The sequence below is a fragment of the Protomyctophum bolini genome (genome assembly GCF_963924005.1).
Source record: "Protomyctophum bolini genome assembly, chromosome: 17".
Taxonomy (NCBI): Eukaryota; Metazoa; Chordata; class Actinopteri; order Myctophiformes; family Myctophidae; genus Protomyctophum; species Protomyctophum bolini.
The window spans coordinates 10,707,318-10,721,189 of NC_137878.1; the positions used below are offsets into that span (position 1 = coordinate 10,707,318).

General features: G+C 43.5%; 1 protein-coding gene across 1 annotated transcript; it reads right to left on the bottom strand.

The window, feature by feature from the left end:
* Positions 1-3,989: 3,989 nt before the first annotated feature.
* On the bottom strand, positions 3,990-6,763 carry marcksl1b (MARCKS-like 1b). Its single transcript, XM_080787508.1, has 2 exons — positions 6,493-6,763; positions 3,990-5,427 (listed from the first exon to the last, which is right to left on the bottom strand). The coding sequence occupies exons 1-2, from the start codon at positions 6,565-6,567 to the stop codon at positions 4,888-4,890; spliced, it is 615 nt and encodes a 204-aa protein (XP_080643634.1). The 5' UTR covers positions 6,568-6,763; the 3' UTR covers positions 3,990-4,887.
* Positions 6,764-13,872: the final 7,109 nt, after the last annotated feature.

Sequence of the window (13,872 nt, forward strand, 5' to 3'; positions counted from 1 at the left end):
ACAAAAGTGTGTAAACACAAACATTGTTGGGTGGGAGATGTGCCATTGGTTGAGAATGAGATGATGTACGATAATAGCGCCCTCACTTCATACTGGTGTGATTTTTTAAATAATGGTTTGAATCTAGAGTTAAGAGTTGCAATACCCTCCATTGACAGCCCATTGATCCAAATAGAAATGTCCAATCTGCTTGTATTAAACGAGCAAGATTTGAACATGCATGGTGCATCATTATCAGACCAAAATTTACCCGTCAACTTGACTGGATTAACACAGGTTTTGTAGCTATTTTTAAACATGGTCATGATTTCTTCAATAGGCACACACATAATGGATGTTAGTAGATTTCAGTGTTTTGGAAATTCTGCCTTGTCGTCAGCATGGTCAACTGTCCTGGTGGATCTCAGGGCAGGAGCCTTTTGATGGCTGTTGGTAGGGCATTCCACATTTTGGTGGCATAGCAGCAGTAGAAGTCAAGTAAAGAAGTAAAAAAAAAATGAAGCTAAACTAAATTGAACAGGATACATTGGGCAAGCTGATTAGGAGACATTCTTAATGCTAGGATTTATAACCTCATTTCTTGTTATCTCCCGTCCTTGTCGCCTCTCCTCATCATCTCATTTCCTGTCTTCAAACAAATTCATAGACATCTACACTACGTGGAGGCCAGAAGCCTTGGCCAATAGGGATCCTGCCCTTTCAGCCACCCATGTTGAGGCGTTGGATACCGCATGGAGGACTTTGTGAGAGACGATTAACACCTCAATGACAGCCAACCTTTTGATAACCTGGTAGGATTCCCAAGAGAGTCTGGAAGTAATGATTAGCATGACTAAACACAGTATACTGTAATACAGTGCACTCATCATGCTCACCCATTGTCTTCTCACGCCAATAAAGCTTTTTTTCAACTCGCCCCCGCAAAATGTGTTAATGTTAACAGTTAATTTAGTATCTCCCTCCCTCTCTGAAATCTGAAATTATCTTGTATACAGATTTATTTGGTTGCATAGTAGTCGATCTCTATACTCGACTACTTCCATGTTTTGTAATGGCATCATCATGCTATAATGCCCGTGGATATACAGAGTGAACTTAACAATGATAAAATTAATATGATACCGGTAATACCTTTTTATATAATCACCACCAACATGAATTATGTTTGTTATTTACAGCTAAGTAGAGTAGTGGGGCGAGATGGAAACGGGGCGACCGTACCGTGTGTGTGTGTGTGTGTGTGTGTGTGTGTGTGTGTACACTGTATTCTTCTGGGGTATGTCGGTGAACTTATGTTTTGTTATGGATTCTTTCCAACAGGTGCTGCAACTTTCCTGAAGGCCAGGATGTCCACAAAGTCCTTGCCCGGTATGTTTCAAAATATGGATTACATGATGTTTGGGTCTGTGAGACCGTTTCAATGTTTACTAAGTAATATTATACAGTTCATTACATTTCTGGGTGATAACCACCGTTGCAAACCTTTCTGGCTTAAGCTCATTTTAAACGATATTCCTGCATATTATCCAACGTGTAGAGTTTTCCTCTGAAGCTTGTTGTTGACAAGCTTCAGAGGAATAGGGAAGTTGTGCTTATTGGATTCAAAGCTCACGTCACTCATAGCTTCACTCATATTTATGGGGGATAAAACTGCAGCCCAAGAGCATCTGCTAAATGCCTAAATTGTAAATTACCTCCTTGTCAATAGCATTTGGCATATTTCAAATCACTTTTTGCTTAAAGTTCCTTAAAAATGAAAGATGAGACTTGACATTGTGGATGTCATAACTATGTTGAAATTGATGGTCCTGTTATTATTATTTTGTAATTCCATCAAGCTGACATGGTGTCCCATCTTGTAGATCAGTTCTTTTTGGTCATACTATGAAGGATAAATGGTGCTTTACATCAAAAGACCACCAGGCGGCAGTAGATGCTCATTTCCGTTTACAGACCCTGTTGTGGCCAAAGGAAAGATGGAATATCAGAAGTAGAAAAACAGTCAAGAAAAGACAACTAATTGCATGTGTTTGTCATAGAATCAAGAATTTTGCATTCAAATAATAATAATACATTGAATCAGCTGACTGTTAAAAGAAGAGTAGATAGGCACTACATTACAGTCCATCCATAGTTCAACTGCACAAAGTGAGACAGGTATGGCGTTTGCCATTTAGATGTTTAAATAACACATTTCCTCCAGTTAAAGCCTATTACTGCAATACATGCATTTTTCAGGTTTCAAAACGGCCCCTGCTGCAAGGAAGCAAACGATGCATATCAACACGGGGGCTACAGCTTTGTTTTAAATAATTCATTATTGTTTGAAGCCTATGTCTATATATAGCCCCCATCTCAACTCATCATATCACCATGTGAACTAGGTCATTTCAACCAGATCAGGACTGCACTATACTGCTATGGTAGTAAGGTTATCGGTTGGCACTCACTGAGCCAATGGCAGAGGTGCCTCTTGGATTAAAATGGATGCAATGTGGTTAGACTATCCTGAAGGTATATGGCCATACCACCCTGAGATGACATCAGTGCCATGAGGCTAACGGAGCACCTATTAACAACTTAAACCATATACTGGGGTCCCTAAAGAGCTCTATTCCAGATCTGCTCCATCACCACTTCAAACTTTTAGTCGGAAATAGCAGATCTACAAGCCCACAACCTGTTGTGAGCTTGTAAATCTGCCATTTTTGCCAAATATTGTTACCCCCCCCCCCCCCCCAGAATAGGGAGGGACTAGCCTGGGTTCATGTGGTTAAAGAACCATAGGTCATTGGATGTCACATGGTGGTGTGTATCCTCCTACCAGGGATCATCTGATTAGAGTCATGATGTTTTTACAAGAGTGTGATGTGTGACTAGCTGTTTATGCCCTTTGTAATCACATTTTCAACTAAATCAATGTTTTGTAATCAACACAGTAGTTTTTTTCTTTAGTCTTTTTGTGATCATTTGTGCTGAAGATTCCGATCTTTGTTCAATGAATGCTGGAGTTAATGTCACCCCAATGACGGCAGATTACAGGACCAAATTAATTATTGATTGTTGATGACTATATGATGACTATATCGATGACTATATGTCTTCAACAGTGGCGTTTCAAATCAATATAACTGTTCTAATCCCTCAGGCTTTGAGGTCTTATAAGCCCATACTGACAGAGCAGAAGAAAGGAGAAGATTTTAACTACTATCCAGTAATATTGCCAATTTGCCATTAAACATAACCACCAAAATGTTCTAAATTATTTCCAAAATCTTTCACATTTCTTGCCTGTGACATGCCCAAAATTGGGATGCCAGGGTTAAAGTGGTTAACTGTAATATGCATGCTATTATGCATGCAATGTCAAACATAGTAAGGCCAAGACACAAGTATTTGTGTGACTTTAGAAACCCCTTCTGTGTGTGACTTACCACCATAAGAGCTGTTTCCAGTGACCAAGTTGACTAATGTACTAAAGAAAGTTGTAAATAATGATCTAAATGTTTCTATCCTGTTCAGAGTAATGCACCAAACTCACAGAATCTCATTCTGAAACTTTGACTGTATATTTGCTGCAGGGGTGCAACAGTTAATCAAATGTATTGATTTAATCGATTACAACGTCATGAAACTAGCAGATCTATAAGCTTACAACAGTGCACATCGCAGTCTTGTGAGTGGCTATTTTTGTGCGACACCGTTGAAGGACAAAGTATAAAATAGGGCTTAGGTGGTTAATCAGACTAATGGATTTAGTCAATTTAAAAGATATATATATATATATATATATATATATATATATATATATACACACACACACACACAATGTATGGTTTTTATGATAAACAATGCACTTAGATAATCATTTCTAAGAATATAATTGATTTTGCAGCCCTAAATATGCCCTATAGGCTCACCCCACGGAAGTAGTACCACATATTAAAGTATGTGAAATTCAAATAACCATTGACGCATGAAAGGGCAGGTAACCAACATTTATTTACCATTATCAACTTTACAATAAAACCAGTAACATTGGTCAACATTAGCAAAATAAAGAACAGAAATCAATCCAATGTATTTACAGAGACAAAGCGGATTCAGACTCACACACGACAGATAAACAACTCTGCTTCATTTTCAAACCGCAACAGTGAACATAGCAAGCTCAAGTGTTCTTTTTCTTGTATTTTCTTTTTTAATAGTAAGATAAAAATCATAGTCGTCAATTTTTTTCTTTTCTTTTAAACAAACAAGACATAGCTTCTCTGAATCTTTTAACATGGTTCTCTATAATACACCACAAAATACTTCAAATTTGGGTTAAAATATAGGAATGTAAAAAGTTGGCAAGTCTCTTAATTTCTGATTTATTTTGCTTTTCTTCCGTTTTGTGTCGTTTGTGTAACAGTCCTTTCAAGTGGTGGTGGTGTCCAACTGTGTAGTACCCTAATCTCGCTTCATTCCTTCACAAGGAGACATCATGAGCAGTAGATGTTTTGGGGAGAAGATGCTTTGATTCCATTCAACCATCCATTCATTCATCCATACATCCATCCTTCACGGTGTCATTTGCTCGCAGCCCGGCCATTTAAATCCATTTCTCCACGTATAGCGACCAACACACAGCCTAATTCTCAAGTCGGGGTCCTGATATCGACCAGTAAACCAGGGAAGTGATCTAGTGAATAGTCTGTCGTCTTGTTAACCATGACGAAAGTGGCACGTCGAAGGAGTCTTTCACATACATGTGTATATATACATATACATATATCCATACATATGTATACATATACACATATATATAAATATATATATATACTCTTAGATTTTCTCTCTCTCTCTTGAAAAACAGTTCACACAGTTCGTTGTGAGGAAGGTATATCACTCCTTCTTTTCAGAGGGAGCGACAGTCGAGCTGCTCTCCTCCGTGGGTTTCGTGGCCTCGGCGGCCGGAGCAGGGGCCTCCTCCTTGGGAGCTTCCTCCTTAGCCGGCGCCTCCTCCGCCTTTGGGGCCTCGACCGCGGCGGCCTCCTCCTTCACCTCCTCCTTCTTCTCCTCTTCCACCTTCTCCTCCGCGGGGGCTGCTGCGGCGGTGGCTCCGTTCTCAGCCGGTTTCTCCTCGGTGGCGGCGGCGGCCTCCTCCTTAACGGCCTCGCCGGTCTTCTTGGTCTTTTTGAGGTTCAGCTTGAAGTTGAAGGACTTCTTGAGGGAGAACTTCTTCTTCTTCTTCTTTGGGGTCTCCTTGGCCGCGGCTTCGCCCTCGGGTTTGGCCGCCTCGCCGTCAGCAGCAGGCGCCGGCACGATGGCGTCGCCGCCCGCACCCGCCTCGGGCTCCTTGGCTGCCTCTGCAGAGCCGTTGGTCGCAGCTGTGTCCCCATCCTTAGCAGACACGTCCCCGTTGGTCTTCACATGACCATTTTCCTAGAAAATGTTGAACATAAAAGGTCACAAAATTAGTCTTTTAGCCTAATTATTTATTTACTTGTTTATTTTTTTATACATGCAGTTTGGGGAAAAGTGAATAGAAAATACATTGTTGGTTCGAAATCATTCCGAACCGTCATCAAATTCAAAATAAAACATGTTTAATCCGCTGAAAGCATCGTCGTGCTCATTAATTAGGCACCGTGTCGCCTGGTGAAGCTTACAGGCGACGCCTTGTAATGCCGCAATCAGACGATAGGCGGCGACCGTACCACACCGACCACATACATCAGAGACAACCAGACAGACGGATCATCCCTCAACAAAGAAAGGCTGAATCTCATCGATTAAATGGAGAAGGCAAAACCCGCTGCCACGGAATTTCACGAAAATCAACATTTTTTTTTCTTTTGAAACGTCACACTTGAAAAGTGTAAATGGCCTTTCATCGTTAAATAATGGGAAATCTTCACTTAAAAGGTCCATCAGTTGAAAGCCGGGTCTGTCTGGAGTTGCCAAGATTTTGGGGTGCGGCGACAATCACAGCAGACTAGACTACCCACACTTTCTGTCACTAAATGTAGGCTACTACATACATCCATTTCGAAAATACATTAACACAATAAAACAAACGATATTATCTTGTGACTATTTTGGGAGGAGTTCGCCTACTATGTGTGTGTAGCCTACGTGCAGCCTGTTGTCCCCAAACCGCCCCCCTCCCCCTACATGGAACACGTTGAATGGGGGGCTTTGGGCAGATGAACCTACCCTAGCTACAAGGATGAACCTCGGCGATAATAACAACGTTTCATTTATTTAATACCGTTTTTTAAATCCAATATTATGCTTTTGGTCCTCCATTTAACAGACACAAAAAGTGTGCTCCTGTGCCCAACAATCACCAGCGAGCTGAAAATGTTGCCAGCAGTCAGAATAAAAAAACAAAAACGTGTCTACGTCAAGATTTGTGTAAAACAAAATGCAATCTTTTGGCCGTCTCTGCGCGGAGTGCGCGCGCCTCGGAACAAGAAGAGATATATAGTGAGCAATTGATCATACCTGTCCGTTGGTTTTGACAGCTGCAGCATCAGCTCCGACGACTTCTACTCCTCCCTTGGATGCATGAGAACCCATTGTTTTAGAGGTGTTTTTTTTCTTCTTTTCCCTAAAGTAAATTAAAAAGAAAAACTAAAAAAGGTGGTTTATGGTTAATCCAACGTCCAGGTCGAAATATGCATCCAGCGGTGGAACGAATAGAAAAAAATGTTGCTTTTCTTCGTGCTTCTAATTCCCAGTGCGCTCCCGTTGTTCAACCTGCCGCCGTTGGTAGACAGAGATCCACTAAATGCAACACTGGTTGAACGCTTGAAGATAGACCAAGTCCCGTAGGCGTGGTCTACCTAGTTCTGTCCAATCGCGTCCAAAGGTCTGATTTAGCTCCGCCCTCCAGAAGACCCCCAGCAGTCTCATCACCATAACATGCAAGTCCCACAAAGTCCAGGCCCGGGGCCAGCTGACTGAATCACTAGCAGCAAAATGGACCAAGTTTACTCACACAATGGAGAATGAGAGTTTAATCACTTATTTATTCAGCATTGTGTTTTGTGGCGTTCTTGGGGCAAACAGGGGCATTTTTTTCTTTTTTTACATCTGAGAATAACTGCAAGTCTGTTCACATGTGTGTGACACAGCCTGTTGCTCACTTCCGCCTGTCAACAACATACCGCACCAGGCACAAGATAGAAAAATGCCAATGTGATAATCACGCACAGCATTCCATCTGACCGTCCTCAACTCAAAAATCACCCCACTGCCGTTGGTTGTTAAACATACAACTGTGGAATATGGGAGGAATGCACTTCAATGTGCTGCGTCGCAAATTGATCTTTTCTGTGACCAATCAACCCTTAATTGATTGTGAAAGAGTTGAAGTATATGTTGGAATGCATACGTCTCTGTTCTTTAATTTATGCTGGAATGCATGTTTCTGCTCTTTAATTGATGTTAGAGTTGTCGGACTTGTCAGAGACTTGGAGACTCAGGCTTAGAAGTGCCATTACTCTGCTCCTATGCAGCAGCGGCCCTCTCTAATGTAAACGTGAATGTATTACAATGTGTTCAGGTTACTCCAGGTCAGTCGTTCTCAAAGTGCTGTGCTTTGATAGGCTTCCAGCTGGTCCCCAGCGAAATGAAGAGAAATCTGGATTCCGTGTCACTATTATTATTTTCACTAGGCTAGAAGTTGGCTCAATAGAAGTTTCACAGTTGTCCTATGTTATCTACGGAAGGAGGGGGGGGGGGGGGGGGGGGGGTGGGTCCGTGGCCCAATGCCTATCAATTTGGATCTGTCCGGGCCTTCATGGCATGAAAAAGTTTGAACTGCTACAGTGTTGGCTTACTGGAATCGCACAGATAGCACAACCTTTTCACACACACACCCACACATATGCACACACACACACACACACACACACACACACACTGTATCACGCTCTATCTATCTGACTGGCCTTGTAAATGTCATAATAATGTGTCCACTGTGTACTGTGGAATGCCTGGCACGTCGGCCCCTCTCCCGGTTCTTCCCGGCTCCTGAAGCCGTCTTCCTCCGCTGAATGGGGGGCTTCTTCTTCGGCCCGGGCCTGAGGTAACCGGGCCCCCCCCCCCACCCCGGGGAGGAGGGGGGCATTCGGTGAAGGCTTAAGGAATGGCATCATGAGAGGAGCTTTCACAGATGGATTCAAAATCAGCTGTGCCTTTGTTCCGTTTCCTTGAAACCGTCGGCGGGCGTGCGTGCGGCGGGTCATGACGAGGGAGTCGAGTATGATGACGACACACACACTTTGGACCCACCTCATCACTACGCTCAAAACTGTGTGTGTGCGGCGTGCGTGTGTGCGTGCGCATGCATGTGTGATAGTGTGTGATAGTATGTTCATAAAAGAGAAGCATTGTCATGGGGCCAGTGAGAGTCAGGGGGTGAAAGGCACAGAAAAGCAATCCTTCACACAGTCACACACACACACACACACACACACACACACACACACACACACACACACACACACAGATGCATACACACACACACAGATGCATACACACACACACAGATGCATACAGAGGGGGCAAAGAAGGCATCAGCTGTGACAGACTTCATCATAGATGTGTATAGGGACTGAGGAGGGGGGGTGGAATGCAGGGAGGAGGAGGGGGGGGGAAGTTTTCTGATCTGTATGATAAAAGGAACAAGGGCCTTAAGACTGAAAAGTGTGTGTGTGTGTGTGTGTGTGTCATTTAGAAACCTTTCGGTCTTGCATTCCTTGTGCGAATAGAGAAGGAGTGACATGCCGCTGATAGCTGACTGATGGGTGAGGTGTGGCTGGTCGGGGGAGGGGTGCATGGTATCAAACGGCCCCCTCCCCAGGAGGGATGCATTCTTTGGTTTGCAAGGTGGAGTGAGAATGGGGCGTGAAGTCAATGTGATCATAGAAGTACCTTATTTTCTTTTTTTGGAGGGTTTGTAGCGATTTAGGCATGGAGCGGGAGATGGCAGTGTTTAAAATATGAGGCTTTAGAGGAGTTCTTTCTTGGTATGAGGTGAGAGGGAGGGAGAGGCAGAAATTGTAGTAGAAAAAGAGCAGGGTGAGTCGAAGAAGACAAAACCTTTTCTTTTAAGACATGCATTTGAGACGATTAGACCATAGTTGATCGGCACAACCTTTTAGGCCATTGCAGTATCCCAGTAATCCCACATACTCTTAATGTAGTGCAACAGTTTTGCCTCCCAAAAAATAACTGGTGAGCATTGCAACCCTATAGTGTCCCTATTCTGGGCTAACACTCACAATGCGTCACGGCGCGCTACGTTCTGAGCTTGTAGAGCTATTTTGGCAACGAAAGGTTTGGAAAAAGGACCGGGCCATGTTTAGACCCCTCGGGGAACAAGTATAGGGTGTAAGACTGTAAGTGGTTAAGCATATCGCCATCTGATTTCTCCGTTTGTAACCCTTTTGTGCTCTCGAAATTCCTTTCACTACTTCTCTCTGTAATGTGTTTACAGTCACGTCGACGGACCACAATCCCTCAGGGGAGTTCCGGGGGTGTGCCCCTGCCCTGTGACCCCACCTCATACAACCTTTGATCACATGACCCGAGGGTCAACTCCTGAGGCTCATCATATGCCCCCCCCCCCCGTTCAGCCTGTGATAAGAATACAGAGAGTGTCTCTGATTATTAATATTTTTCCTTGAATCTGCGGAGGTCACGGCTGGTTTTCTTTCCCCATCGACAGATTTCTTGGTTCTTCCGCCACCTCCTCTCTCTCACTCTCCCGTTTGAAGTCAATGACTCTTTGTGTATGTATTTCTTGGTTGTTTATAGGCCTGCATACAGAAGGAGAGTTTGGTCCTCTCTAAAGGGCCCATTGTCCTTTGCCTTATCACCCTATGGATGAGTATCACAAGTCCCGACTGGAGGGACAGTGAGGAGGTGCGGTAGAACTGACAGAGAGTAACAGGACTATAGAATAACTAACTTTATAATTTCAAGGACGCCCGTTACTCTGAGAGTGTACACTTGGATCCGAATTTTGGTTCCATTTGTACATTTGTACAGAGTTGCAGACCAATATAGGGTCAAGTTGGACATTTCTAGACCTGCATTATCAGTAAATAATAGTCACATGTCATGTACAGACTAAGCTGTAATACAGCATTTGCTCAGGATTATAAATCGGACATCTTAATCAAAAGCCAGAGACCGTGGACGGTATTTCCTGCAAGTTGCTCAGACAGGCGTTTGGCAGCGGTTTTTACTTGCGGAGAGACAATGGGTAGCATATGGCCTGCTGCCTGAGCTGACAGATGTCCGACCCGAGACAAATAGAGAGAGCACGGAAAAATAATCATGACTTTAGCTTTGAGCAGTCGAGGCAGCCGAGGGGTTAAAGGTCAGAGTTGGGTGCAAACAGCATGCAGTGGCTGGATGGGGAGGACAGTCTCCACTAAATGGGTCACATGGACATCTTGTCTAGAGCGGCAAAGAGAAGCACTCCGACTTTAATCCAAAGGAGCGCATTTTCAACCCCATCTTTAATATGACTGGTTCGTTAGTGGTACCCAAGATGGTACAATTTCTGTCTGTCTACTTGCTCTTTGTGTCTGTGTTTTTTTTACTTTTATTGACTGAATATTTTATTAGTCAGAAATGTAAACGGCATGAGGTACATTCAGACGTCAAGGCTAAAGAGTGACACAAAAAAGGGGGCTTGTTTTCCATTGTGGTCCTATGTAATTCAATGAATCAATATAGCATAAAACATTAATACTTCATCAACAAATACAGAACTATGTACAGGAGAAAAGGGAGAAAAGAAACGTCAGCAGTGACCACCATTATATTGGGGGGGGGTGCAAAAGCAACACTGAGACTATTGCTCTGAGTTGCAAATGGATAAACCAACACTGTGTAACAAGTGTGAAAGATGTATTTCAGTTAGTACGTGAGGTCTTGCTATATAGTGTGAAGAGTAGACCTATTCCAAACATCGGCCCGGAATCCGGGACGTACAGTACTAATGTCTAAACTACACACACTGTAAGAACAGTAAATGGGGTTGTTGTTTGCAGAAAGGATTGCCATCCAGGGTAGTGTTTTGGGAATTTCCAGAGGTTGCTGACTGTGCTGCTATCATGTCACTGTAAAGAAGTGATTAGAATGAGAGTGTTTCACCAGGCAGAGTGCAGGGTACTTTCCTACCAATGACTTTATGGCTCTTCCAACAATGTTACCCTGTACTGTCACTTTCACTTACTGCATTACTCACTCATTTATGGACAAAGAGCTGGAATTCACTGAAAGGCTTTTCATCAGCCGCGTGTTCAATGTCGGTACATAATTAATTTCCCCAAAACTATAACGGTTTCATCCACATTCAAACCTCTTCATGTTCATTCCTATACTTTGTCATACATACTGTAAAAGAGTCGTGTTCTTCAGATAGGTCCTTGCAGACTGTTTTTTTTTTTTATTTCAGGAAAAGTGGTGTGGGGAAAAAAAAAACGGCTGCTCAGAAATTTGCTCCGATATTCAAATCCGAAAATGCAACAGTGTGCGGGGAACCTTTTAGTGTGTGTGTCAGGCAAATGTAGCCGGGTGGCAAATTAAGGCAGCGAAACTAGAGCTACATTGGATCCATTGGAACACGGGCTCTTTCTTTTTCTGCATTTCCTGAAAAGTAATTGTTTTGGACATACAGGGGTTTCCACCCGACAGTGACGATACTAGAGATAAAATGTTGGGTAAGAGATATATAGTAAGAGATATTTAGCAATTGAATGGGTTTCAGACTGTCTGTCTGTCTGTCAGTGCCCATGGGGGTTAGATTTGACCGCTTAAGCTCTTTGATTTAAAAGTATTTGGGAAATACTTAGCCGCTCATTAATAATAGTGGGACTTATCCTGGCCATTAATCAACCTGCCTTTGTGTGTCTCACACACACACACACACACACACACACACACACACACACACACACACACACACAGGCTGGCACATGCGAGTGCTGGAAATGGTGTCAGCCCAGTATAAATCCCTTGTGACATATGAGCATGTGAGTGACCTTATTACCATGACAACAGATTTCAACGGGATAATAAGGTTACGGCAAACGCTGACACAATATATGACTCGACAACGTGTGAGGCTATTGAGCGAGGAACCAAGCAACTCACTGACTGTTCACTCTCTGTTCTTTATGCCTCCTTCACTTTACTCTCGCTTCAGGAGGCTTTCCCGCAAATGTTCCTTTTATTTGTCCTGATTTCTCTCTCTCTGTGTGTGTGTGTGTGTGTGTGCGCGTGCGTGTGTTCCATTTTGCCAGCACAGGTATATTATTCGGGGTCCTGGAGGAAAGCGTCCTTTCAGCAGCAGCTCTCAAACACAGATTGATATTACAAAGGTAGGTCAGCCCTAACCGTGGGCTTATAGTGCTCTCGCTTCCTGTGTGTGTTGCTTGTGCGTTCCTGTGTGTGTGAGTTTCAAATCTGTGCTCACCCACACGACACGAGACTCTCAAAATAAACGTTTCTGCTTTCATACATGTGAGCAGATTCAGCACAACCGCCCCCACATCCTCTATCTGTCCTCCTCCTCCTCTACTCTATACTATATCCCAGTAGTTTACAAACGTCTACGGATACATTTTTGGCGGTGAACTATTCCCTATATATTTAGACTATAAGACTTTAAACCCCCCCCCCCCCCCCCAGAAACATATCATTCTTCAAAGGAATTTCAGAAATTAGTGAAAATAAACGATCTACTGTTCAAGAAATTAGTGAAAATCTACAAGCTCACAATGCATAGCAATGCGTTGTGAGCTTGTAGATTTTCACTAATTTCTTGAAGCATTTCCGTAAGCTTGGTCAAATGTGTGTGTGTGTGTGTGTGTCTCGAGCTGAAAAGCTTAGGAATCACTGCTGGTCTATCCAAACGCCGGCGAAGGCAGCAGAAGGAGAGATGGGGAAAAGCAAGGCATTGGGGGAGGGGCGAAGGTGAAAGAATGGAAGTGTGTAAATATTCGCAACGTGCATTCTGTTTCATCTCTATTACGTTGAGCGCACGCAAGATGAATGGCATGAACTCAGGAAACCCCAGGCTTTCAGCGAGACGGATGATTGGTTGAGGAGGGTTATAGATGGAGGGACGGAGAAGGTGGAGAGGGGTGGTGTGTGGGTGGTGGTGGTGTTGTGGTGTGTGTGTGTGGGTGGATAGATGGATGGTGACTCACAGAGGAGGTGGAAGAGAGAGAGACAGAGGGAGAGAGAGAAGTGCTGATGAATGACTTGATGGCACACTGACCTACTAATGTTGCTGCAACGCCACTGGCTGCTCCTGCCCTTCTGAAGTGAACATTTTAACAATTTATGTCCGCACAAAAGGAAATGTATACAAGGACACTACTATCACGCACGCGCGTGCACACACACACACACACACACACACACACACACACACACACACACACGCTGTATGTCTCCTCTAGTGGACGTCTTTACCTCAGCCACTTTGACCAGCTGGCTGGCATTTAAGGTCACTACTAAAAGGCAGGAAGCAGTGCATTTCATGCACAGGAAACAAGTGCCACACATTGCACAACCTGCACACTGCTGAGCGTCTAAAGCTGGCAGGCGTATTTATAGACACCAGTCAATGTGAGTCACTGTGAGGTCAGTCACTTTTAGCCCAATTTTTGACTTTGTCGTATGGTATACCCATGTCGCTCGCCGAAAACCAAAGATTTTCAACCAAAGAAATGTATGTTTTGGGTGAAAAACGAATTGTTAGTTTTTGGCGAATGATGAAGTGTAAACTGATTTAAATGTCAGCACAGTAGTACGGTAGTAAACGTCCTATCATATAGCGTATCATAGTAGCAT